This window comes from Castor canadensis, chromosome 13 (genome assembly GCF_047511655.1).
Source record: "Castor canadensis chromosome 13, mCasCan1.hap1v2, whole genome shotgun sequence".
Taxonomy (NCBI): Eukaryota; Metazoa; Chordata; class Mammalia; order Rodentia; family Castoridae; genus Castor; species Castor canadensis.
Window position 1 is genome coordinate 13,800,170 of NC_133398.1, and position 27,800 is coordinate 13,827,969.

At 52.5% G+C, this 27,800-nt stretch overlaps 1 protein-coding gene, 1 long non-coding RNA gene and 1 pseudogene across 3 annotated transcripts in view; 1 reads left to right on the forward strand and 2 right to left on the reverse strand.

Moving 5' to 3' along the window:
- Dab2ip (DAB2 interacting protein) overlaps positions 1-17,586 on the reverse strand; it is a 184,863-nt gene extending 167,277 nt beyond the window's left edge. Inside the window, exon 1 of the mRNA XM_074051086.1 lies at positions 17,426-17,586. Within this exon, the coding sequence (XP_073907187.1) occupies positions 17,426-17,465 (40 nt within the window). The 5' untranslated portion in view covers positions 17,466-17,586. The remainder of the gene's footprint in view (positions 1-17,425) is intronic.
- Positions 1-20,756, forward strand: part of LOC141415374 (uncharacterized) — a 29,295-nt gene extending 8,539 nt beyond the window's left edge. The window contains exons 3-4 of one of the 2 annotated variants that reach the window (XR_012440328.1): positions 17,670-17,803; positions 19,305-20,756. This is a non-coding gene — a long non-coding RNA (uncharacterized lncRNA). Of the gene's footprint in view, positions 1-17,669 lie in introns of both variants that reach the window. The other variant, XR_012440327.1, reaches the window with a different exon arrangement.
- Positions 1,602-3,950, reverse strand: LOC141415373 (U6 snRNA-associated Sm-like protein LSm5 pseudogene; annotated as a pseudogene).
- Positions 20,757-27,800: the final 7,044 nt, after the last annotated feature.

Below are 27,800 nucleotides of genomic sequence, written 5' to 3' on the forward strand. Positions count from 1 at the left end.
ATTCTCTAAGCACCTAAGAATCCACAAAAATGGCAAAGGCCCCATTTTGTGCCGGCTCTGGGTGGACCGCTGGGGACACAGGTAAACAGAACAGTGAGCTGCTCCCAGGTACAGGGGAAGACAGGCCATGGTACTGCCACAGCAGAAGATTTCCCTTCTCCAAGTGTGGGAAGGCTACTAGACCACACCCTTCAGCTCTCAGCTCTTTGAACTTGCTGTGCTGAACAGAGCCACCTCGCTAAGAGGTGACAGCCCCTTTCTGGGTGTCCTACATCCAGTGACTGACTAATTCAGGAGCAGAAAAGCCCAGACAACTCTGAAGGGCCCACCCTAGCTCACCCTGTCTCAGAGTGGATGAGACCTCATTGACATGGCAAGGTGGCTTGGCTGTCCCTGTGCCCAGCCATGCTTCTTCCCCTTTGTTGCCATAGGTGTTGAGTCCAATAGGAGTTCCTATGAACCTCCCACACAGAGCCTCTTCCTGGGGAGCCCAACTGGGGACTGGGAGGACCACAAGTACTCACTAAAGTGTCCTGGCTGTTAAGGATGATCCTACAGAAAGTGTGGCTTTGAAAATGGCAGTGACAGAGGTCAGTGTAACTCAAGAGAGCAGGCAAGGTCCTGGGAGAGGCACAGAGGCTGGCACAGATTGGAGGTGATTTGGGGAGACATTGGGCCAGGAATGGAGGGAGTCATAGTCTTAACATTTTTTTCCTTTTGCAGCCAGAAGGTGGTAAGGTTGTCTGCTTAGGGGGAGTAAAACAATCACATAAGAAAATATGTAGGACTCGGATGGTGCACACCTGTAATCCCAGCCCTCAAGAGGCTGAGGCACAAGGATCCCAAGTTCAAGTCCAATCTAAATTTTTGAGACCCTGTCTCAAAAAGCAAAACAAACAAAAAAGCAGGAGAAGGAGAAAGTGATTACCACAGTGTGTGATATATCGCTACAATCGTGGGATGAGTGCAGGGTCTCACAAGTGCATAAAAGTCCTATGGGAAAAGTCAGCCAGGACAGAGGAGCCAGCTAGAGGATGATGTGAGGGCCTGGGGGTGAGATTGCCAGATGAAGTACAAGATGCCTGGTTAATGAATATTTTTTGGTATAATTCTGTCCTGTGCAATATTTTGTATGTACTTAGTTAAAAATTTCTCTGTTTACCTCATCCCCTTCCATCTCCCTCCCTACCAGTGCCAAATACTGCTGGTGAGGCCCAGGTAGATCTCAGATTCCAGTTTACCCCTCCCTTGCTCAAACACCCTCAGTGGCTCACCATTGTTTAAAGCCTAAGGCAGTCTTCCAAGGCCCTCTGTTTTCTAATCCTCAGCTAGCCTGTCAAACCCATCTTCCATCCTCAGACCCATCACCTTCCCTTTAGTCCTCTGCCCCTTCCTCTGCCTACAGTGCCCTCTCCTTAAGTCCACCCTGCCAGCAAGCCTCTGAGGTCTGGGCCCTGCTGGATGGGCAGGAGTAGTTATGGTCACTGACGGTAGAAACATCTTAGGAAAGTTCTGTCACTCCTCTGAGTCTCCATTTCCTTGTCTCTAAAATGGGCACAATACTGCATCTCTCATTGTGTCTAGAAAGGGTCAGACACACTATTTTTTTTTCCTTTGAGACAAGACATGGATAGGTAGCCCAGGTTAGCCTTGAACTTGTGACCCTCTTGCTTCAGCTTCCTGAGTGCTGGAATCACAGGTGTGCACCACCATGCCCAAGTCCAGCTCAAACACACTGTTTTTTCAAACTCAAAACATCATCATTTTTCAGTCTTCACAAACTGTTGTTTCCAAGGTAATCATGATTAACTTAGAATAAATGGGCATATAATACATCTCTAAAGCATTTCCCTTTAACGGGAAATGTAGCTTCATAGAACCTAACCATTAAAAGGTTTTTTAAAAATTCCATTTCCTTACCATGATAAGACAAGACAGAATCTAGTGTAAGTCAAGAAAATCCATTCATACTTCAGGTCCTTCTCCTCTAGGAACCAGCATTGTTATATTATTTCCATTTAGCAAAATCTCATCTAATTTAGTAATCTTTCTTACTTCTGATATGATTTCAAACTCAGTGACATCTTCCAGCACCATATTGGCAAGATCATCAAATCCTAGCAGTGTACCAACAATTTCCTTATCGCTGTACATCACAGCGTGAATTCTGGATCCTATACATTTGTCTACAAGCTCTAGCCATAGTAGCTACAAGTGGCTGGTGGTAGTGTTAGCGCCATGACTTCACCAGCACTAGGATGCTCAGAGACTCTTGAAGGTTGGTATTCCCCCTGCTTGTGGCCAGAACCCTGCCTAGCAACCAGGGACGTCCGTGCATGTTGGCTGAATCAGTCGACTCAAAAGTAGTGAGGGTTTTTTGTTTGTTTGTTTGCGGTACTGGGCTTGAACTAAGGGCCTATACCTTCAGCCACTCCACCAGTGCTTTTTTGTCTAGGGTTAGGGTCACATGAACTGTTTGCCCTGGGCTGGCTTTGAACCTTGATCCTTCTGATCTCTGCCTCTTGAGTAGCTAGGATTACAGAAGTAAGTCACTGGAGCCCGGCTAAAAGTTCTGAGTTTTCACAGGTTAACTGGCTTCTCAAAATTACAAGGTCCATCATTGAAACAGACAAATTCAATTTCCCATATTAAGATGATCTGAAAAGCAATGGATAATGAGGCTACTGTAATTCTGACTGGGTAATAGGTTTCTCCTCCAGTCAACAATGGGCCATACCAGCTCCTCACAAAGAGCCCTCTTTGGAATCAAACACGGTGCCCAGCCGCTCCAGCTGGAAGCAGGTGCTGTCCACCACACACATTTCTGTCACAAAGCTTCCCCATTCCAGACCACGAAAGGTGATTTCTTAGAACCATTAACATAATTATCCGACTGCAATGCTATAGAACAGCAATTAGATGAGCTGTGATTTTTGCACAGTTACTTGTCTCAAGAAAGTCACCTGAAGTTCATCTGCCATCAGGATTCATGGCTGTATTCTGTAATCGTAGGGAATGATTTTGCTAATAACAGAGGTACCTTGATCTAATTTCGTTTTAATGCCAGGAGGTACCCTCCCAGAATAATCAGCTTCAGGGCAATTCCAATTTCCAGTTTTCTTACACATTCCGGAGAAAAGATTCAATTCAAGGCAGCTGAAGTTACTTCTTTATCACCCAAAGTCATCTAGGGTGAAATGGAACCTACCTCTATGTGTTTGCAGAAAAATGCAGAGAGAGGCCCAGCCACCGGGAGCCCAGCCACAGGAAGCCAGGCTGGGCTCCCAGCCCAGGGGAACAACCAGGTCAAGTTTGAACCATTAAGCATTCCCTCTGAAAACCCTAATTTCTCTTGCATTCCTTTACTATCTCATTCATTCTTTGTCCCGTTTTCCTCAGCAAGCCCTGGGTCATGCATGCTGTTATCTGGATACAAATAGTGATCACGTACACAGATACATACCACCCAGTTCTCTGTGCTTTAACATTTACCAACTCACTGCATCCTGTGAGCCAGGCAGAGAGGTTAAGAAACTTGCTTCAGGTTACACAGCCAATAAGGGGCATGATGGGATTTGAACCTTCCGCATGTTCATATGCAATAAAGAATCCTGAGCCCACCTGGAATTATTCGGTTCCTTCTCTGTGCTTTCCTTTGCTCCCTTACAACAGCTCTGGGATGGGAATGATACTACTCTCCTTTTATTGAGGAAGAAACTGAGTCACAAGAGAGCATTGTTTTGATCGAGGTCAAAGCAGTGAGTGCAGGGAGGAGTCAGGATTTGATCCCTGAGATTCTGATTTTAAACCTGGTGCTGCCTTGGCCAAAGCCGAGAATTCTGTGAAGTGTGTTTGAACGACTTTTGGCAGAGGCTGTGTTCACGGTAATTAACTAAAGCCGTGACCAGCCACTCAGCTCTGTTCTCCTCTTCCTGCTTTGGGGCAGCGCCTCCTCCATCCCCCACCCCTTGCCCCAGAAACCAAGTGTCCTTTGTTGTCATTCGATGTTACCAAACAAAACCTACTTTCAGATTCCTATTCACTCACTCATATGTTTATGCTTTCAACAGAGGGCTGCATGGTCTGCAGGAAGCACCAGGAGGTGGACTGGCTCCATCCTCCCTGGGGATGAGGGCCACACCTGTGCCTCTCAAGGCTTGTCTCCCCATCTTTACAAGAAAGGAGGGGCTGAGGTCATTGCTCTTTAAACCAACAGAGCCACAAAACCTTTGTTGTGAATGATACACTTCAGGCATCATTACCCAGCCTTTCTGTCAGATGGAGTGAGCTGCTCTGGTCAGAGTTGAGTTAGGGAAGGAGGTCTTTCCTACATGGCAACTCCAATATATCTCCTTGAATACAGCTGGAAAATTGTCTGCTGGGCTGGACAGGGTCTGTTGGCTCCTGGAGTTCTCAGTGCCAAGGAACTGGGCTCCACTGTTAACAGGTAATGCCTGTAGTGCTCCGTGGGCTACTAGATGCCTACCTGGGGCCTCCACCCTATCCCCTGAACACCTGTAAAAGGCCCTTTCAGCAAGACACTGCCTTTAGGGGAGTGAGCTGTCCAGACACAGTGTCTGTGCCCATGCTTGAGGCTGAGGGTCAGTCCTACCTGGCACATTTCTTTTGGCCTGGTAGACAGGCTACTCCTCCACGCCTGTTAATAGTCTGTTTTCTCTCTTGTCTTCTCCCCTTTCTAAAACCACACTGTTTTATTCCGCCCTCCCTCTGATCTTTCTCCAAACACTGCCCAGGTCACCACTTTCTGTGGCAGGTCTGAGGCCACAGGAGAGTGAGACAAACACAGAGTACCTCAACACAGACCCTGCACGCACAGCCCTCTGCATCTTGAAGTACCTGGGACACCCCAGGTACTCTGTCACTGTGCATGGAAGGCTTCCTGAAAGCAGGGGGACCAACAGGGTACCTACTAGTGAGTAGGAGTTGGAAGGTTTTAGGAATGGGGACTGCAGGTGGGCAGAAGGCAAGCATTTGAGGCCCAGAAAGGACAACGACCTAGCGAGCCTGTGTTCGAAGGGCTGTCAGCCACTTGACCTGCATTGGTGGCCATTGCAGGTGGGGTGAGGTGAGCTGCCCAGGATGTAGGCAGCAGGTTCCGCACCCCCCAGCTGCCCAAGGGACTTTGGTTGGTGGAAGTGCTGTTTAACAGCCTTGAGGTTCATGTGTAGCTACAGGAGGTGGGAGGCCAGACTTGTGTTTGGAAACTCATCTGTTTGCACACAGTTGGAGGGGCTGTGTAAATGGAGCTCCCTGTTGTCCCTTTCTCTCCTCTGCAGCTACCAGCCTCCTCAACACAGTATAAGTAGCCCATGTTCCTGCTGAGATACAGCATGTGCTCAAAGGGAAGGGGGACTTCAGGCTGCCCACTGCCTATATCCCACCCTGGCTGGCCCCAGCCTAGAAGGCTGGCCCCTGATTTCTCATCCTGATGTTGCGTTGACAGGCAAAGGGCCTGTTTGTATGGGACAGAGGCTCAGGGAGAGGGCAACTGTGAACCCCCTTCCTGTCCCTTCCATCTCAGTCCTACCTCTCACAAGTCCCTTCCCCAGCCCTGTAGCCCCTCTTGGGCCTTGGTGACTGTCCCCACCCAACTCCTACACCGTAGTGGGGGCGGTCCTCTCCCCAAACACAAGCTCTTTTGTTCACAGGCAGATTGGCTGCTGCTGGTGGAGTTTTCCTCACACTTAATGAGCCTGGGTCAGCTGAGGGATGAGGCATTGCCTTCCAGGACTGAGCTGGGCTAGAGCTCAGTGGCTTCTGGCTCAGACCCCTGTCCTTCCCCTGTTCAAACCCCTTCCACAGCTTCTGCCTACTCCAGGACGATTTTGGTCCCGATGACACTAAGCAATGTCTAGAGACATTTTTGCTTGTCACAGCTGGTATCTAGTGGGTAAAGGCCAAGGGTGCCATTCCCATGACATGCCATTCCTGCCCCAACAAAGAGGGTTTCTGAGCAGTCCTCGATGGCAGCAGTTGAATGCTGAGAGCCCCTGCTCCAGGATGAAGCCCCACCACTCAGGGAGACCCACCTCTCCAGCTGTTGGGCCTTTGAGCCAAATGCTTCAGGCTGGGAACCTCCTTCACCTTTGCTCCATCTGGTCCCCTCACCAGGGTGCCCTCTACACTCCACTGAGCTGAATCTTGTTTCTCTCCACCCCTTCTACCTCTGGGATCCTCCCCTGTTGCTTGTACCAACCCCAGCTCCCTGCTCCTAGAAACCACCTGATTCCTTGACCTCTGGATTCGTGCTGGTCAGCTTTACCTCCCTACGTCCTGGTTTGCCTTACTATTCACAGAGCAGCAGAGGTCATTGCTGACGCGGTCATTCCTGCCTCTTCTTGGAGTGAACCCAGGCACATGGCTGCTGCATACAGACACAGAGCAGCCATGTACAGTGGGAAGCACACAGGCTTCAGTGGAAGTGGGGCCACAGTTCAAATCCTGAGTCTACCACTTTTTTTTTTCTTATGGAACTGGAATTTGAACTCAGCTTTGCATTTGCTAAGCGGGCACTCTACTCCTCGAGTCACACCTCCAGTCCATTTTGCCTCCCAAGGAGGATTACAGGCATGAGCCACTAGTGCCCGGCTCTGCCACTTCTTAGTAGGAAGACTGTGGGCCATCCCCAAGCCCCTCTGCCTCAGTTTCCTTCTCTGTAAAATGGGGGAAACTGCAGTGAGAGTTCTGAGGGCTCATGCATTTTTCCCTTCCCCATTTCTGTGGTTAGCTCCTTAAGGTGCAGGGGAGTATTGGAGTCGCTTCCCTACCCACCCCAAAACTGAGCTCTCGCAGGGCTGCAGAGGACATTGGGGGACAGAAACCCCTAAAGCCACCACCTGGAAACTGAAGGCTCAGCAAGTCTGGGCAAGTGGCCAGTCCAGGAATGCCACTGCCCCGTGGCTCCTGACTGCTTGGACTCTCCCTTCCTGCAACAATTCCTGCTGGAATTGTGACCTCCCAGAGATGGGCAGCCAACCACACTCACTGAGCTGAGCACTCTATACTGAACGAAGCTGGTGTTTGCAGTCTTAGGAATTCTGGATAGACTCAGCACAACCACATCCCTCCCCTGCCATGCACAGCCCCCTCAAGGCACAGGAGATAGTCAGACCTTGAACCTGATTTCAAGGTTCTGCCCAGACCCTGCTCACCTCTCCAGCCTTCCCTCTTTGTTCATATGGACTTTGGGGTCGGGCCGCACTGAATTGCTCCAGGTTCCCTGGAGGGTCCCATGTGGGTCTCAATTCCAGGCCTTCCCCTGTGGTTCCCTCTGCCTTTTCACCACTTCCTTCAGCAGTCCAAGCTCTTGTTATCTTTCAGCTCAGCATCCTCTTTGCCTCCCTCCAGGGCCTCCCCGCCCTGGGCTGTCACTGGAGCTTCCGGCTGTTCTGAGCTCCAAACTAAGGCAGAGGGCTCACCTGGTACCTCCCTGGAATGCTCACACCCAGCAGGGGACCATTACAGATGAGGTGAAGCTGAAATTAAAGCAGCAGTGAAGGTAGGCAGGGAATGAGACCTGGGCCCAGTATGCCTGCTCCAATTCCAGCGGCTGCCCTGAGAACCACCTGGTAGAGGAGGCAGGATGGGTTTAGACCTTCCAGTGCCCAGACCCCCTCTGGGCTAAATGAATTCCAATCTCTGTGCTAAGGCTGGGCATCATCCCAAGGCCTAGCAAGGATTAGAACTCTCTGGGTGAGCTGAGGTAGCCCAGGTCCCCTCCCACTGCTCAGATGCAGTGGATATTTCTGTCAGGTGAGGCCAAGCTTCAAGAGGCTTCAAATATCTCTTCAAAACCATCCTGTGTGTTGGGGTCAGATGGAAGGAATCAAAAGAGAGCCCTGTAGAGTTTGCAAAGTACTTGTAGTTGCATTGAGTCATTCAGCCATTCATTATTCATTCAACAAACATTCTGGGAAAACCTTTAGGGCAGAGTTGAAGCTCCAAGGTGTGCATGCCAGGATCAGACCCACTGACAAGTAGATGGACAAGGCCACCGGGTGTGACAGAACTGTCCCAGAGTCCTGAGTGGAACAGTGGATGAAGCATGATACAGAGGTCTCCTGGTCTGGGGTGGAGCCTGCATGGAGTAGGGAAATAAGAGGCTGCAGTCAGAACTGGCAAAGGCACAGGCAGGGGTGTGGCCTGAGTGAAGGATGCATTTGAGACATGCAGATGTGAGGAAGGGTGGCAGGGATATCAGAGGGAAAGGACTTGGCTAGATGAAGGAGTCAGTGGGGGAGCCTGGAGCGAAGACTGAGAAGGAGGAAGTGAGTGAGGTAAGATTCCAGCACTGACATCACAGACAGTAAGAGTGCTAGCAGCGCAGGCTGCCTGAGCATTCCCTCTCCACCAGAACAGCTCTGGGGATTTTCATGAACCAGTGCTTCCACTCCTCGGTGCCACCTGGGAGACAGAGACCCATGCCATCATCCCATCTCACAGATGGGAACATTGTTTCCCAGAGCCACTACTTGGGCAGTGGCAGGGATCTGGTGCAGACTCACTGGGGCTCCAGGGACTTGTCCTAAGTGAGCCTCACAAGGCCTCTCAGCCAAGGGAACTGGAATTCTGGACTCTATGGATGGGGCACTTTTGGGGACTGGATTGGTGTTGAGGACTGTGTGGCAGTGAAGAAGCAGAGACCAGAGGAAAAGAGGGACCGGACATGGCCACAGGGAGCAAGGCCAAGAAGAAGGGGTGGAAGAGACTTCCAAGGCCAGGGAAGAGGAGAGTAGGGTGGTCCTCAGGTAGGCAGCATGGGATAGAAAGCCCAGCAGGCAGGACTGGGGGTGGATAGTGAGGCAAGGAGTGAGAACTGGAGAAAAACCAAACTGTGGGTGGGCCTGGAGAGGGACCCTGAGAGGCCTTGGGGGCTTGAGTCCCACTGCTCTCCTGTGGCTGAGCATAGCAGACCCTAAGAAAGGATGTGGCCTGTGTGTGGCTGAGAGGGGCTGCATATGACGGGAGAGAGAGACGGTCAGAGAGAGATACAGAGATAGAGATGGATCCAGATGGATCAAGCAGAGAGAGAGGAGAGATACAGCGATGATGTAGAGTGAGATAGTGACAGAGAGACAGACGTAGAAAAGCAGTGACAGCAACAGGGAGAAGCAGTGTCTGGAAGCCACCCATGCTCTCTGTACTGCCAAAGGCAAGTCTGAAAGACACTGCCTTCATGGAGCTGGCAGAGGAAAGACTGAGGGATCTCAGTGCAGGGCACCTGCCAGAGTCCTCGTGTCCCTCCTTCTGGCCACAGAATCAGAACAGCCCCTTCCTCAGGGACAGGCCTTGAACTGAAGGAAGGGACCCCTCCACTCCACCCTCAGGAAGGAGGCTGCTGACCTGAACTCCAGTCACAGGGGCCTCTGCAGACCCTGCCCAGCCTTATGCTGTGGTTCCAAGTCCCCCTTCCACTGCCTCTGCTAGGCGTTGTGCCTTTCACTCTCAAGGCCTAGTATTCCACTATAGCAAAAGGCAGTGTGGAGCCATTTGTGGGGAGAGAGTCCCAGGTAGAGTGTGGGGGCACAGACTCTGCAGCCATCTCAGTTGCTGAAATCCCTTGAGCTGGCTTTTCTGGAGCCTAGAGTGGGGGTGTGGAGTCCCCACTCCTTCACGAGCTCATGCTTGGGCTTCTGTGGCCACAAAGGGTCCCCCTCACAGGGACTCCCACAGGCCCTGTTCTCCACATGCTTGCTCATTTGCTCACACACAGGTGCTGGAGGAATGTAGGTCCCAGACAGGAAGGCCTAGGGTGGTGGCAATCTAGTCACTGGGTGCAGACTTCAAATTGGATGGAAATGTGCCCTTCCTCCATGGCCTCTGCCCCACTTGCCTGGGTCAATCTGAACCAACTCACCCTGTTCTGCCCAGGGCTCTTTGTCACCGGTCTCTTCTAGGGTGTTTATGCCTCAGCTGGGCAATATGGCATCTCCAAGAGAAGAAATGTGCCTCTTGACTTGAAGCATTTGAAGGTATAGCCCATGAGATGTCCCAGGACACAGGCAAGAAATGAGCAGCAGCTATGGTCAAGGGGGAGGGCAGAGAGGCCTCCACTGGGCTGGTTAGAGGTGGCTTCCTGGGAGAGGGTGGCTGAACCGTGACTGGGAATCTGAACGGAGGCCTCTGACACTCTACTGCTTCTAACACATGAGGTGGAGGTCGTCCCTCCACCCTGGACTTGGGGCCTCTCTCAAGATCACACCTGGAAGGACCATCGCAGCTCCTCTACAAAGCAGTCATATGGACCAGCTGGCACAGCAAGCCCAAGATATCATTGCCCCTTGCATCCAGAATCTGCTCTGCTACCTATGTCCCCCTCTCAATGTGGACACCCACCTCTCCTGCTATGTAGGTCAAAGATCAGGAATGCTCCTGGCTTTTGCTTTGCTGCGCTTTCCTCAGCCTCCAAGTTCTCAGTCTGGCTTGCCAGGGAGCTCACAGTCTAGAGACAAACTGATGAGGTGGCTCATTAGTTTGTGGTGGGGTAGCAGGAAGCCCAGGAAGCCCACACATGGCAGGCAGGAAGGCTTCTGGAGGAAGTGACCAGAGCTAAGCCCTCAGGATGGGTCAGAGTTGAAGGCTGGGGACAGAGGTGAATGGGAGATCATTCCAGGCATGGGGAACAGCAGTGCAAAGGCAACAGAGAAAGAAGTGGCACATCTAAGAGATGTTAATTCATGAGCGTGAGAGTGGAGACAGAAGGGTGGATGGAGACCACAGAGGTATGGCCCCCTGTCAGTGAGTTTAGACTTTATTTTGCTGCAGTGGGGGCTGCACATATGCTATGAGTGACCTCCTCTGGCTACACATGGAGGGTGAGCTGGGAACAGGTGCCAATGGGGAGCCCCAGGAGCTCCCAGGTGCCAGCTGCCCAGGTGTTCAAGGTGGGCCTGGTGAGGGGGTGGGGGGAGTGGAGGCGGGGAGGCTGGGGGATGGAGAGTCAGGGAGGCTGTCTGCACCTTCTAGGAGGTAGGTAGACCTTAAGTGGGTCTCCCTCTTCCTGTCACCCGATGAGGACACACAGGAAGACACTGGTCAACCCTTTCCCCTGAGTCTCCTCATACCTCAGGCAGTTTCCTGCTTGCTCCAGCCTCCTTGGGTGACTTCCTGGGAGAAGTCCCAGTGGGGAGGGGCACAGCTAGGGGTTCAGAAGGCCTGAGGTGGACTCACCATCCCACGGCGTACCCACCCCACAGAGGCAATGGGATGGATGGGTATTGGGAAAAATGCTGGACACAGAGTGTTCAGTGTCAGCCCTGGGAGGCCTGCCAGTGAGAGGAAGCTGGGGACACACTGGCTTGCCTTCTTGGAACACGGAGGGCTGAGCAGCAGTCCATCTTAGGCCCCCTTACTCGCAGGACTCACACTTGGGTGAGATCTCAGTTTCTTCACCTGTAAAATGGGAATATGGGCTGGGGGATATAACTCAGTGGGAGAGTACCTGCCTAGCATGAAGGAGGTCATGGGCTCAATCCCCAGCATCCCCCCCCCCACACACCTGCAGTAGGTGGCAGGGGAAATGGGCCGTGTTACTGATGCTTTAACAAGAGTCAGCACCACACCCCACGATGAGGCAGCTGCTGGCCAGAGTACTAGGAGAAGAAATGATTTAACTTGCTAGTTCTTCCAAGAGGAGCCCTGCTGGAGGGCTACTGCCATCTGTACTGTCTGCTGAGGTCAAGGTCAGGGCTTACTTGTCAGTACAGCAGGAATGAAGACCGGGCTTCCATGTGCCATGTGCCCTTCAGGAGGGCGCCGTCAAGAAGCTATTGAACATGCAATGTCTTTGTCTCTGCTGCATGAGCAGAGTGTCTCACTCAGAGTGTCTCCCTAGGGGACACCAGCTGCTTTCCACTGAGCTTTATCCCAGCTCTGCCCTGCCCAGCTGCAAGCACAAGACCCCAGCCTCAGTCGACCATCTTGTGCAGCCAGCTGCCCAGGCTTGGGTGCATCAGTAATTCAAGCCACTCCCTGTCCGGCCTCATTGTTCTTCTTTATTGACTCTTCTTCCTGATTTAGCGCCACCACGCCTCCACCGGCCCCTCTGGGAAGTCCAGAGGCATAGGCATGGCTGGCCAGCAGGCCTGAGGCTCCCCAGGCACGGGGAAATGGCCATGGATCAGATTGGAGTTCAGGAGATCCGGGGTTGGGGGCAGCCCAGAATAGTAAAAGAGAATAGGTGTTTGAGTCACAAGTGCCTTCACTGGCTGCGTGGTCTTTTGGAGCCTCAGTGGCCTCATTTGAATAAAGGGGCTGTTCCTACCTAGGTAAGGAGTCAAAGGCTCAATTTGTAGAACATTTGGCAGAGTCTTGCATATAGTGAGTGCTCAGTAAAAGGACTGAAGCCCTGCCTCTCTGGCCTCATCTCCTCACTAGTGACAGCCTCAGGTGGGATGCAGCCCCTCCTCGGCCTTCGGGGTTCCAGGACAGAGCCCCAGTGCAAGATTCTGGTATTTTGGATTCTGGTAGACCAGGCTGGTATCACTACCTTGCCACAGATAGGGAAATTAAGACTTGGCAAGTCTCAGCTCTTTGCCCAAGGCCTGGTGAGTTCACTAAGGGGCACAGCCAAGAGGAGGCCTGGCAGTGGTGTCTCCCATCCCCCCTCTTACAGATGCAGCCAGAGAAGGACCCAGAGGCCCTGGTTCAGAGAACAGGCTCCTTAGAGGGCAAATGCATGTGACTTGGCTTGACCATCACTAACTAGCTGTGTGGCTTTGGGCCAGTGACTCTGCCTTTCTGAGGTTCACTTTCCTTAGCTCTAGTATGAGGATGGTGACACCTCAGGGTTCAGTGGCAAGAGGAAGTGAGCTGGGGACTATGAGGCTTGTGGCTGGGCAAGTCGCTGTGGTCTTTAAGCTTAGCTGTTCATTGCCTGCTGAGGCAACGCTCCTTGATGGCATCTTTGGCCCCCCTCCCCGCTTTGAGGGAAGGCAGGGCATGTGACATCAGGCCCCTTGAGAGCTTCCAGCCCAAAATAACCCTCTCTTTAGATCAACCCCATTCCATTACAGCTGCTTCTGCCTCCTGCTGTCCCCTGCTGAGCTGACATGGCTCCTGCCATGTCATATAGTCACACTGCTTATCCCTAAACTGGTTCAGCTGACACTCCCCAGGAGGCAGGATTTTCCATGAGCAAATGGAGAGCCTGCAGGTGGCAGCTTTGACACAGTGGTAGCTCAGAGAGGGCACAGCAAAGTAAACATCCTACGCTTGGCAACAAAGTAGACTGGGATCAGATCACAGCACTCACTGTGTGTTCTGTGCCTCAGTTTCCTCATTGCAAGATAGTCTGCTAGCAACTGACCAGGTTGGTTGAGAGGATTCAAGTGGACAGTACAAACAAGATCTTTCTGGAGCCTAGATGATAAAATCACACCTATCTATCTGCCTCCCTGCCCAGGCCTCCCAGTGACCCTGGAGGAAAATGTCTTTACCTGTAATTGTTATGAAGAAACAGGATCTGAGTTCTGTTCTGTCCCCCGGATTTACCAGTGTTTGTCCTTCCTCTCCCCCACCTCGTGCCCCCCACCCGGGCTCCCCCAACACACATATCAAACCATCTCTGAGCCTGCTTGACCCTGTAGGAGTCACAGACTCCCCAGCAGGTATCCCGTCACACACTCATTCACTCACTAAATCCTTCATTTACTCACTCCTTAATTCATTCATTCACTCACTCACTCATTCACTCACTCCTTCATTCATTTACTCACTCACTCATTCATTCACTCACTCACTCCTTAATTCATTCACTCACTCACTCACTCATTCACTCACTCACTCCTTAATTCATTCATTCACTCACTCACTCATTCACTCACTCACTCCTTCATTCATTTACTCACTCACTCATTTATTCAATGAGTGTATATGGGGCTCCTTCTCAGGCCCAGACAGCAGTGAGACCCTGGGGACACAGAGACAAACCAGGCAGAACCGTGTCCCCAAGCATCTTTGGTTTTAAGTAGGAGTCAGGCTAGTGACCAGGCAATGAAATTGTGCCTTGAGGCGTCACCGTTAGCTGTCAGCCACGTATGCACTGTGTCAGCAGTGTAGCAGGGGAAAAAACCACCGGACCCTGAGTACCCAAAGAGGGAAAGGTGGGGTCTTCTTCCTCGTGCTGGCTCACTGTCAAACACCCTCTTGTCCCCTTCCTTGACAGTCAAAAGGCAGACGGAAAGAATGTGCTTTTCTGAAAGACAGATCTTAAATTTTTTCAGGGGGTTTGAGACAGGGTATTTCTTTGTAGCTCAGGCTGGTCTCAAACTCATGATCCTCCTGCCTCACCCTCCTGAGTTCTGGGATTACAGGTATGCACCACCATGCCAGGTAGAAGAAAAGATCTTGTCTGACCCTCACCCCCATTTACTTATGGAGAAATTGAGGTCTGCCCACACAAAGCTCTGCCGGGGTCAGTACACAGATTCCAAGCTCTCTTCTTCTGCTTGTCTTTCTGCTTCTGATTGGATAGAAGGAAACCACTGCTCCTCCCCACAGCTGTGGTCTGAGCCTCGACCTAAGAAGCTCTCACCTCTGGACCACCTGATGGTCCCTGCTTGCACATCAGTACCAATGGCTGTGCTCCCCACCTCACCCCCCCACACACATAGGCCATGCCCTCGAACACCTGGTGAATGGAATCAGAGCTCAGAGCTTCCACCAGATCGGAGGGAGTCTTGCTGAGCTGGAAGCAAGGAGGAGCGCCCAGAGCCCATGCTCTGCTCTGCCAGACCCAGTTTTGTCCCCACTAAAGCCCCCCAACTTTGTTTAGAGCTTGGCTTGCCAAGCCCTGACCGAAAGCATCACTCTAATAATAAGTGTCAGAGAAACCTCCAGCCTCTTTGCCTTTGCACCTGCTGATCCTTTTGTCTGGGATGCCTGTCCTCACCTAGTGGACTGCATTCGTTCACTTTGTCACTCACTCAACAAGTGTCTACTGGGTACTCGCTACATGCCAGACAGAGAGCGTGCTTTGGGTACACTGAGAACTCACAGATTAGTAGGGAGCAGGAGCATATAACTTAACACACAATGTGTTATGCCAACAAAGACAGGCTCTATAAAAGACAAGAGAGACTCAGAGAGTGGGGTCTAATTTCATGGGCTGGTGGAACATGGCCTAGGGAAGACCACTCAGTGCAGAGTGAGAGGAAGAATGTTCCCAGCAGAGGAAAGAGCTGTGCAAAGACGCTGGGGTAAGAACTAATTTGAGGAGTGAAAGGAAGGTCAGTCCTATATGACTGGAGTGTAGAGGTGGAGGAGGAGTCAGCTGGTGCTAAGAGGCAGAAGACGAAGTTCTGGAAGTCAGGGTGACCTGAGCTGACAGAAGGAATCAACAACCTTCTCAGTAGAGGAGTCACCTCCTCCAGGAAGCTTTCCTGGACTCCAGGTGTGGTATTAGTTGACGTCCCCTGTCAGAGCACTGGCATCTCTCCCAGACTAACTTGAGAATGCCATGAAGGAAACAGCAAGGCTTGGCTTACTCCCGCACCCCAGAGCTCAGCCCAGGACCTGAAAGTACTTGGATGGATAAATGTAGAACCAGGGCCCAGACAGGGGGAAGGACTTGCCTCCTTTGCTGCCCTGGCCCAGGTTGGTCCCTTCACTTTGCTGCTGAGGTTGGCTGGGTGGGAGGCCTGGGCTGGAGGAGGCCAGAGCCCTTTCTAGCTGGGCGTGGAACACCCCGCCCCCCACTCCCCCGGGAGGGGAGTAGAGCCTGGGCTCTAGTCCTATCCTGCCTGCACTTTTCCTATTGCCTCCTCTGTCTCCTTGCCTTTTTCTTGGATCCCAGGCATCTCTCTGCCTGATCAGTGTACAAGAGAACAGCAGCAGGCTCCCTGATAGGCCAAGACAAGGGGCTGATTGTACCCTAGGCACCATCAGTTTCTAGCCCTGCCCTGCCCAGAGGCTGATATTAGCAAATGTTGACATGAGTCGGTGCTGTGGCCTCCTGAGACTTCCTGAATGGGTGATGGAACGCTGAGGCATCTGAGCTTTGCTGAGCCATGGCTCCCCTGCCCCCTCTCCCCCACGAGACCCCTGGGACCAGGGTCTGTACCCTCCACAGACAGCATCCACGCAGGCCATTTCTGTCCCCCTGCCAAGTTTCAGGTGGGCAGCTCTGGAGACAGGCAGCCTGTCCCACACCCCAGACTGTCCACCCCCAGTCTCCCCTGAGGAATGAATCCCTGGGAATCCAGTCTCCATCATTTGTCTCCCATCCTAGGATGGGAGCTCTTCCAAGGCAGAGGTTTTTTCTCTTTCTCTCTCTCAATCTCTCCTCTCTGTCTCTGTCTCTGTCTCTCTCTCTCTCTCTCTCTCTTTTTCTCCCTCTGCCTCTCCTGCCTCAGTCTCTCTAAGTGCCAACTCCAAGCTCAGCACCCTGAGGTCACTCGGGGTGCCATGACCTGCTGCCTGACTGCCCAAAGATATTAGGTCCTTGGCAGGATCTAGCCACGTTCCCTTGGGGGCCATAGCTCCAAAAGTGGCAAATCTGTCTCCCTAGAGGAAGCGGGGCTGCTGTAGGAGGAAGGGAATTTGGCCTTGACTCTGTGCCAGGCAGCCAGGCCTGGCTGGAGCAGCGGAGTCCAGAGGGAGAAAGGTTGGGTTGGTCTCAGGAAGACCTGAACCCCCAAAATGCTGTCCTTCTACCACTCATCTCTGAGACTAACAGGGCCTTTTCCCCATGAGCCCCCAAACCTGCCATACCCATACCAGCCTCAGTCCCTTGGCCACACTCCTGCCCCCTGCTTCCCTGCTGCCCAGAGACAGGCACAGTGTGCCCAGCATCCTGGTGAAACAGGCAGCAGCTTGGCTAGTTGAGCAGTCGAGGCGCTTGGTTACCTGCATCCCCGCAGTCCCAGGCCTGCAAAAATCTCCATGGAGGAACCCGTTCTGTCCCTACCCTGGACACTGCCTGGGCTCTGTCCCAAGAAACTTTCTCCGGCCCAGGGCTTCTAGCTGCCTGGGAGGCTGGGCAGGGGTAATTCCCTGGAGGCAGCCTCCAGCTGGTGCCCTGGGGAGCACTGTGCTCTGCACCCTGGCTTTTAATCACAAGGTAGTTCCCGCGGTCTGCTCCATAATTGAATTCTTCACAGCAGCATGCAGGCCTGGGGGACAGGGAGTGAGACAGACAAGTAGGGGCTGCAAACTTCCTTCCTTTCCTTCTCAGCCAAGAGCAAAACATAAGCAGCCAAGAAACTCTCTCCCTTCCCTGGACCTGGCCTATGCTGAGTCTGAAGGGGACCCTGCAAACCCTGTGCCCCATGTCCCAGGGCGCCCATGCCCGCCCAAAGTCCCAAGACCAGACAGTGCTTGGCTGTCTTCCGGCCCCCCCCCCCACTTCAACTTGGATTCCTGAAGCAGAGAAAAGTCTGTTGAAATCCCCAACTCTGCTGCTTACCGTAGGAGTCGCCTCGGTCCAGGAGGGAGTCTGGCTCCATGGTGTGTGGGCCCCAGGCCCCTGGCCCCACCTGATTTATGAACCGAGGCCGTCTCCATGAGCGCCTGGGTTTCTCCTTTTGTATTCCATCTGGCGGCTTTTCCAACTAGATGACTGGGTATTCCTGCAAGCAGGCCTCTTTCCAGCCCTCGCCTTCATACAGTACATTTAAAGTAGCAGTAACCTCTTTTTCCTCCCCCCGCAGCCCGGCTGGAAACATTAGAAGGGACGAGGCAGCAAGATGTCTAAAATAGGAAGACGCCAGGGATGCTTGGCCTGGCTGCCCGCAATGCTGGCTGCGGGGATCTGGCCCGGTTGTGCAGATGGAAAAGCTAAGAGGTAAGGCAGAGACCAGGCTTAACATCTGGAAGCAGGCTCTGGGGCCCCAGGGGCCTGTGGGGGGTGGGAGGGTAGACTGACCCACTCTTGGGAGGGGATGGGGGTCCGCCTTATTCACCAGCCAGCACCCAAGCCCCAGGGGCTTCTCCCAGGCTCTGCTGGAACCTCCCACTCAAATCTGTTCCCAGACATTTCCTGCAGTGTGGAGGATGCAGAAATTGACTCATCCATCCATTCAGTTAGTCACTAAATTTTTTTTGTTTGAGCGTTTAGTCCTCAACAGACACGGAGCCTCCTGCTGGTCACTGTTTCTGTTCTTTGCATGAGGTAAACAGCTCACAGGTAAACTGGTCATCACGATGCAAGTGCCTCAGGAGCACCAAGGGGGGCTCATCCCAACGGAAGATGTGGTCTGGGAAGGCTTCCTGGAAGAATGGGCATGTAAGCCAGGGCCTAAAGGATGCTTAGGAGTTAGCCAGGTAAAGAAGGAGGAGCAATTGTGGGTGCAGTAGCTAGAGTAAATGAGGCATTCAGTGTCTTCCCACGTGAACCCAAGTGGTTGAGGCCCAGACAATAAGGAGAAAAGAGTGGGTCTGGCCAGGCCTGTGGAGATGATCCCGGCCCTGCTCTGAGGTTGGGTCATGGAAGTGACATGATCCCACCTGTCCTTGAATCCCAGCTGTGTAAAAAGGAGTCGGCAGCGTGTCAGGACTGGACGAGTATCTATGACCATAACAAGACAGCCACAGAGCTGGGTGTGGTGGCATACTCCTATAATCCCAGCACTCAGGAGGCTGAGGTGGGAGAATCTTGAGTTTGAGGCCAGCCAGGCTGTACAGCAAGACACTATCTTCATAATACAAAACAACCATGGTTACACTGAACACTGGGGACCAGTCATTAAGCACCTCTCACAGACCAGAGGTAACACCTTTTGGAGTACTTGCCTCCCAGTGGTTCCTTCTGGTAGAAACTGTCATTCCATGGCCCAGATGAAGACAATGCCATTTAAACAGGTGACAGGAGGGTCGGTCTGTGAATGACCTCCAGGGCAGAACTGGCCCCTGAGAAGTCCCAGCCTTGGTGCTGGAGGATTGGGGAGGGCAGGAGGACAGAGATGCAGTAATTCATTCTGCATTGTCCTGTCCTACAAGCCCAATCAGAATATGGGTCACTATCACAGGCTCACGGGAGAGAGAGAGCTTCTTTTGAGCCCAATCAGGGGAGGCTGCCTGGGTGAGGAGGCATCTGACCTGACAAGAGAGAAGAGCAGAGTTTGGATGGGCTACACAGGGGAAAGGTAAAGCCTCCAGGCAGGCAGAGGGACAGCAGGAGTTTGAGACAGGAAGGTAGCCCGTAGGGAGTGGCTGCAGAAGGTCAGGGCTGTGGGCTGCTCCCAGCCAGAGCATGCAGGGGCTGGAGCACCAGCTTGGGGCGTGGCCTGGCTCCAGGGGCACACACGGCCCCGAGGCATCTGTCCAGAGGATGACCTCCTTTCCAGTGCACGCCCGGATGTTCCTGCGAGCACCCTTCGCCAGCCTTCCATATGTGCTGCACTTTGTACCGGAGAAGCCTGCGCTGCCCGCACCTCATTGCTGGAACACCGGGCCTCAGTGACCTGCTTTTGGGAGACATGTCTCTGGTATAGGGGTAGAGGGGACTTCAAGAGGAGAGGGACAGATGACAGGGACACTGGCAGAAGGGCCCAAGCAAGGCGCAGCAGGGTGAGCAGTCCACACAGGATTCCTCCCAGCTGCCTGCTGCTGTCCAGCTGCTCCCAGAGAGCCAGCGGTTGCTGACGTGGTTGGCCTCGCCACAGGGAAGCTCCTCCTGTCCCTTCACCCTTCCTCCCCACCTTTGATGACCGAATCCCAGCTCTCAATCTTCCGCTGCCTTAATTACAGGGAAGCCAGGCCCTAGGCAGGCCAATGGTAAGCACCAGGCTCCCTGGCTCCCCTAATCAGTGGGTGTGCTGTGTGGGGGAGGGGGAGGCCCAGGAGTGGGGAATCTGGTCATGGGCCTCCCTGGGCCCCCGCCAATGGACACATCCAGATCCAGCACTCTTGCCAGCTCACTAGGACTCTGGAGATCATGGGGGACCTAGGGGCCCCTTTGGGCATAGGCACATGAGGTCTCTACCTAGATAGCATGGTATTAAGAGAATGGGGTTATGACAGAGTGTGGTGGCTCACATTTGTAATCCAGCACCTGGGAGGCTGAGACAGGAGGATGGAGAGTTCAAGGCCACCTGGGATATATAGCAAGACCCTGTCTCTAAATAAATAAATAAATAAAATAAAAGGATTCATATTCAGGCTCTGCCATGGACTAGTGAGGTGATGCTGGGTGAGTGACTCAATCCCAACAGGGCCATTGGGTGAGAAAATTAAAGGGGGTAACACACCTCAAAGTCTTAGGACACTCAGAAAAAGGGGGTGCTCATCCTATATAAACTCTGGTCCTCTCCACAGCCTGCTAAGGGAGGGAGGGACAACATGGGCCCATTTTACATTTGAGGAGGCAGAGAGATGGAAAAGCATCTCACAGTGGGGCTCAGATGCACCCCTCACTCACAGGCCTGGCCCCCAGCCCAGGGTTAAGAGCAGGAAGTGGGTCTTGGTGTGAGGATGACCTGGGCCCCCATCCCGGCTATGCATGTGACCTGTAGTGAGGTCTGCCAGCTCTGGGCCTCACTTTCTTCACCAGTGGGGAAACAGAGTTGGGTTAACCTGGTGTCCTTCTCATCTGATTCCCTCGTTTTGTGAATCACCTATGTTTATTTAGGCAATCAGATCTCCTCCCCTCCCCGATCCATTTATAATAAATGTGTGTTGCCACCAGGCACCAGCCTCCATTTCCTTCCTTTGTGACATGTCAGCACAATCAAACCCATCTCCTTCTGCTAATCCACCCTTTGGCAATGCCCTAGCTGGTTTGAGCCAGCTCCCCTCCTGATGGACGCCTAGGTTGTTGCCAGTTGTTCATGAGCACAAGCAACACTGCGGTGAGTATGCTGACAAACCTACCCCTGTGCCCATCTGTGTAATGGTCCCTGCGGAGGTAAAACCGTACATACCAAGTTGCTGGATCAAAAGATGCCTAAGTGCATTCCCAGCATGGCAGCAAAAGGCCTTCAAGACCCACCTGGTTCTTTTATTCATTCTACCAACAGTTAACAGTGCCAATTCTGTGCGTGCCCTGGTGAGGGCCTGGGATGGCTGCTCTCCCTTACGCTTGTCATTTAAATTCTAGCTGGAGGAAGAAGAGGAGATGCAGGAGAGGGGTGCATGGAGAGCATTAAATCAGAGCCGGGAGGAGTAACTTTTGAGCTATGACTTGACCAGCAGGGTGGAGGCAACTGTGCAAAGTCCAGGGGACAAACATCCCACAGTGGGTAGTGTTACGCTATTGCAGGACTGAGTGGGAATAAACTTGGCAGGCGGGAGGGTCAGAACAGAAGGCAGCATGACTGGGGTGTGGACAGTGGTAGAGCACTGGCCCAAGAGAAGAGAGAAAGGTTGCAGAGGCTACATCAAGGAAAGCCTTGTGAGCCAGGGGAGTACGGGAGCCAAGGCAGGTGGAAGCAGGGGAGTGACCAAGGAGCTCCCTGGCTATAATGTGGAAAGTAGCCAAAGGAGGGAGGCCAGGTAGGCTACAGCTGTGGTCCTTTGAGGTGGATGACGCTGGGACCTCCTGCGGGGGTTGGTCATAGAGGTAGAAAAAAGCACACGAATTCAGGAGCCATGTGGGGACCTTGGGTACAGTTGAATGGTCACAGGGAAGAAGGAGAGAGGTGTCATCCCGGAGGCTTTTGGCCTGGGCAGCCAGACTGCTAGATGGAGCTGAGTATGGGTGTGTGTGGGGCGGGAGGGGCAGATAGGAAGGAGAATGATGGAGGCCGGGCCACCGGAAATGTGCTGTGGTTGCTTGTGTGAAGTTTGAGAAATGTACATAGGCATGAGATGTTAAGGAACTCATGCTTGCTTTGGTGTCAGAGTGCAGTGCAGTGGGGAGGATGGCTTGACACTCTGCGAGACACAGCTCCCCACACAGCCTGATGCTGCACAGCCTGCTACAGTCACAGGGACCTGTCACTCCCAATGCAGAAAGGAGCTAAGCAGTCACCGATGGCAGCTGGCCCTAAGCAGGGGAGCATGGGGGAGTTGAGGGGGGCGGGCAAGAGCCTACAGCAGGTGTGGGGGAGAGAGAAAGGCAAGTTAGTTCCTGGTGGTCATTTGCTCATGGCCTCCTCCCTGCCAGGAAGGACCCTGCCAGCAGGCCAGAGTGGGGAGACCAAGTCCCAGGCAGGGCCAACAAGCAGGGGGAGGCAGATATCTAGAGGAAAACTTGAACTTCAGAGATGTGAAAGTCAGATAGAGGGTAAGGACAGGTTAAAGCAGGTTGTGAGGGGGGAGTCAGCTCAGGAGAATCAAGGAAGCCTTTGTAGAGGAGGGGCCAGCAGAGTTGGATTCTGAGGGATGAAAAGGAGTTCATCAAGCAGCCTGGAGGAGGACAGGCATATACTACTATTGCATATACCAAGCATGGATACCTCCCTCAGCCTGGGCTTTTGAGTTATTTTCCTGCCCTGGGTTCTGACTTTCTAGCTAAATCTTCTATGGAGCCATAGGAAACTGGATGGGGACTGACCCCAGCCAGGTGCTCTCTCCTTACCCACCACTCTCTCTAGGCAACAGACAGATGTGGGCTGGGTTCTCAGCTCTCGGCCTCCAGGCTGGGTTTCTCCCAGTGGGGTCGGGTGGCAGTGCTTCCGAGTCTAGGATCTGACATCCCAGCTGCCACTTACCTGCTGGGTGACCTGGGCATGCCATCTCCCTTCCAGTGCCTCAGTTTCCTCCTCTGCAAGTGGAGGATGAAGGGAGGCCCCAGAGGGCTGTTGGGAGAATGAAGAGTTGAGACAGGGAGAACTTAGGCTGGAACCTGGGTGGAAGAGGCACCTAGACACCCAAATTCTAGAGCGCTTAGCACAGCCTCCAAGGCCCTCCACTAGCTGTCCTCTTTCACTTCCTTTGGCTTTTTACCTCCTCCTCCCTTCCCCCCTCCCCCCAAACACATTGGCCTCCTTGTTTTGATTTGTTTTGTTATATGTTTGAGACAGGATTGTGCCACATAGCCCAAGTGGCCTCAAACTCATGGTCCTCCTACCTCACCCTCACAAGTGCTGGAACTATAGGTAAGTGCTACCATGCCTGGCTTGGCCTCTTTTTTTCTCTTTAACCTGCCCAGCATTCTCTCATCCAGTCTCTCTGCTAGAGTGAGATACCCCCAACTCTTCCCACATTCAGGTCTCTGGTCGGGTACTGCCTCCTTAGAGCCCTCCCAGACCTCCTGCCCTAGCTGTACTTTTTTCCTGGTCTTTGGCACACAGCGTGACACTGCACACTGCATTACCATATATCTATATAGCCCTGCTTTCATGCCAGCTCCATTCTGTACCCGTGTACCCAAAACAGTGCCCAGTGGATCACCAGTAACATGGGATGTGGGAAGTGACAATATGAGCCCTCAACTACTCTTTCTCTCCCCACCTTAGTTTAGGGCACACGATCCAAGGAACCCTTTTGGAGATGTCAGGGCCTTTCACATGGAGATGCTCCTGTCTGTGTCTTCCTCTGCCTCTGCCTCTTACTGGACCAGGTCTTCCTTCCTTATGAAGGACCGGGACCCCAAGGCCATAAAAAGGACGGTGGAGGCTGTACTGAGGCTGGTCCTCCCCACATGCCTCACTTGGCAACTTTCTGCAAACAGATCTGTGGAACCCCATTTCACAAATGGAAAAACTGAAGGGCACAAGAGTGGCTGAAAATTGGCAGAGCCGGGGTATAAACCCTTGGCGTCCTGGTGGGAAGTCCCTGTTGGCCCCCCACTGTGGCACCCAGCCAAGGAGGTGGGAGAGGGCCATGGAGAAGGGATGTCAGTCAGCCTTTGCACTGCTCTCTGGGGACCCCACTTTACATCTGGGCCCCCTCCAAGCCACTGTCCTCCAGCTCATGAATTAAAGAAAGAAAGGGTCAGTTCTACTTCCTTGGTTCTTTCAAAGTTCTTGAAACCGAAGTTTGGTACCTTCCCAAAAGTTCTGAGCCGCCCCAGGTTCAAGGCACTATCCAGGCTGTCCCATCAGTGACACCACCGAAGGAAGGAGGGGCTGTAGGACAGAGATAGTGGGCTGCTTCTCAGGACAGAGGCTGCCAAGACTGCTTGTGTAGAGATGTGTGAGTTCCCTGTCTCTCTGGGAATCCTAGCCACATTGTTCCCAGGAAGCCAAGGCTCAGAGAGGAAGGCCTGCTAACACAGGGTAGAAGCCCCGCCCCCACACAGCACCAGCACTGTGCAGTGAGGAGGATTAGTAACTGCCCCTCTCCCTGCATTGACCCCAGGGCCAGCTCCCAGCCACCAAGCCCTGTGAGAAGGAAGCTAGAAAGAAAGAAATGCCTGGAGTTTAGGGATTTTTAGGGGATTTCCAGGGCTGAGGGGATGGGATGGTGGCCTAGAGTCCTCAAAGTTGCCCCCAAATCATCAAATTTATCATGAACCTCTGAGGCTGAACTTGAGGTGACCTGGCTGCCGGGTCCCATGGCCCAGGAAGCCCTGGCATTCCCAGCGTCCTCCTCATTCCTGAAGCAGGCACACGGTCAGGTCGGTGCAGAGATGGGACACAGGCTGGTCAAGAGATGGCCTTCTGCCCAGGTGGCCCTGCCTGGAGTCATGCTCGGTGTGCTGTTGTCTCTCAGTTGTTCCTGGCTCTTTTCTCTATGGTCAGGCAGAGTGAGTCTGTCCTGGGGAAGCCCCTGCCGTCATCAGATCCTCCACCATGAGCTCAGCTCTCCGTGATCCACCTGACCGCCCCTCCCCAGGCCTCTTGGCTAGTTTTCAGGCTTCCTGGCAAGTCAGGAAAAACCTCAAGAAGCCTGGAAGCGATTACTGGTGCAGTCTATGCAATTCAGCAAACTTTTGCCAGGATCTCGGCCAAGGGCTGGAGACACAACAGTGAGTCAGTTAGAGCGCCAGCCATGAGGATCTCCACGCTGATGGTGTCTGGGGAGGGACTGTCCCACGGCATCACTGGGAGGAGACAGAACAGCATACTAAGGGTTTGAAAGGATCCTTTCTGATGGCTGATTTTCCACTGTTATTTAGAGGGGATGGACACAGGAGAGCAAAGCCCAGATAGCTAAACCACAGAGCTGGCTGAAGTGTGTGGGACCGATATATATATATATATATATATATATATATATATATATACATATATATATATATATATATATATATATGTATATATATATGTATGTATATACCAGGGACAGCAAACTTTCTGGAAAAGACCAAACACTAAATATTTTAGGCTTTGTGGGCCTGCTCAGCATGGCCATCATAACTGGAAAGCAGCTAGATAACATATAAATGAATGAGTGTGGCTGTGTACCAATAAAACAGTATCTGTTGACACTGAAATCAGAATTTCTTACTATTCTCATGTCATAAAATAGTATTCTTCTTTGGATATTCCTCCCAGCCATTCAGAGCTGTAAAACCATTCTTAGCCTACAGGCTGTACAAAAACAGGTGAAGGGTGCTGGGCTCTATTGTGTGTGTGTGTGTGTGTGTGGGAGACTGTGGGAGCACTGGGTAGGAAAGTCCTGGAATGCTTGAGCAGGGATTTTGGGTTAATCAGGTCAGAGGTGGGAACAGATTCTTCGTTCACTGCCCAGAGGTGATCATCAACCCAACCTCTTCTCACCCATCTGCCCATCAAACCATCACCTTTCACGAAGAAGCTAGAAAAATGTGTGTTAAGATCATCTGTAGGAACAATTTCTTTAACAATGTGTGTCCACAGGGGCCTGGGAGCACTGTAATCCCAGCTACTTGGGTGGTGGAGACAGGAAGATTGCCATTCAAGGCCAGGCTGGGCAAAAAAATGTGAGTGAGACTCTATCTCAAAGAACAAGCAGGGTGTGGTGGTCCATACTTAATAGTCGCAGCTACTCAGGAGGCAGAGGTAGGATCTCAGTTTGAGACTGTCCCCAGGCTTAAAAAAAGTGGGGGACCCTATGTGAAAAATAACTAAAGCAAAAAGGGCTTGGGGGTGTGACTCAAGAAGTAGCATGTGAGGCCCTGAGTTCAAAATCCCAGTACCTCAAAAAAATTGTGTCAAATTTCAGAGGAGTATCAGCTTATTGTTAAGTCAAGAAAGAAGTGTATAGAAGAATCGGTGGGAGTCTCTTTTCAGATCCCACTCCCCACCCTGGGGTGACCATGGTGAGGGTGGGACAAGTGAGTCCAGGCCCTTCCCACTATATAGACATGTGCCCGTGGGCACACCGTCATGCAGAGCCTTCATTATTCTCAACTCACAAGTCTCGTGCTATACAATTGTTTTGTCACTTAGCGACCGAGCCAGCTTCTCCCCCTCCCAGCACATGGGCCCATCCTGTTTGATCTCTACACCCCTCCTGTCGGGCAACCCTGTCTTACATGACCGACGCCTCTTTCTATGCACACATCTATCTCTGTGCATGGTGCTCGTCTTTTTTTGGATGTCTTTTTTTTAGCTGTGCTCAAGGCCATGAAGACTTCCAGTCTGGATCAATGTGGCACACCATGTTTTCTCTGTGTCACACAGAAGAAGCCCTGTGAACCCTCTGGGGCCTGAAGAAGTCCCATCAAGCCTGTCAGAATCTGGGGCCTCAGTGTCTCTGGGCTCCAGGATGATTCCAGGGCTCAGGCATCTGTAGAGTGAACAAACCTCCCTGTTCTTACATTCAGGCCAGTTCACCTGCCGAAGTGGTGGCCCTTGGGGACAGTGTCTTGGTCCATTTATCTGTGCGTCCATCCATGCATGTAACAAATATTTACTGAGCACTGATTGTGGCTGGAGTCCTCAGGCTGTGGTGGTGACCACAATCTGGCCCCAGCTACCAGTCTTTGCTGTCTGCCAAGTGATTTGTCAATTGTTTATTGAGAGTCTAATTCATGCCAGATACCGTTCTAGTCACTGAGACTATAGCAGAAACTGCAAAAGAAAAAAAAAAATCCCAGCCCTCCCAGACTGATAGTCTAGGATAGGAGACAGAATGAACACATAAGCAAATGTGATATCAGAGGTGACAAATGAGCTAGCAAGGAAAATGGGCTCACTTTGGGTGTAGATTACTCAGGGCAGACATCTGAGCAGAGGGAGGGAGTTGTGCAGCTGTTGGGGAGAGGGTCACAGGCAGAGGGAACAGCCAGCGCAAAGGCCCTGAGATCACTGATGGAGTGGTGAAGAGTAGGTCAGCTCCCAGAGTCTATAGGCAGGGAAGGGCTTGACCATGCCCTGAGTGGGGAGCTGACCTGTGGAAGGTTCTGGAATTGGGAATAAACTGCAGGGACTGAGGCTGAAGCAGGGAGGCTGGCAGGACACTGTACTTGAGCCAAGAGACCTAGGACCAGGGAATCTAGGTGGAGGTGGTGAGAGAGGTGGGACTAGGGTGTTTGGAAGGTAGTCACGGGCTTTCTTGGTGGGCTGGTGGTAAAAGAGAGAGAAGGATGACACCGGGTTTCCTGAATCAGGCAGATGGAGTCTATAGAAGAGGAGTGCCTCAGGAGGGGTTTCACCTGTGAGCTTGATTTGTACCTGGTAGGTTGGAGGTGCCTGCTGGACCTCAAGTAATCTCAAGTACATAGGTGAGCAGCAGGTGTGGAGCCAAGCCCGCAAAGGGGTCAGGTTTACCCTGGAGACAGGAACTCGGGGATATCAGCTTGTAGACAGGACTGAAAGCCATGTGCCCGGAGGCCAGTAACAGGGACAGTGAGATGGGAGAGTCTGAGTCTTGGGACATGCTGATTTTAGAGGACAGGAGGTGAGAAAGAACAGCCAAGAGAACAGGGGAAGGGCTGCCAGGGACCAGTGCCACCCAGAAGCCAAGGAGGAGGGATTTCTGCAAGGAGGGTGTGACCAACTGGGTCAGGGTGCCAAGCAGCTGCCCAATGG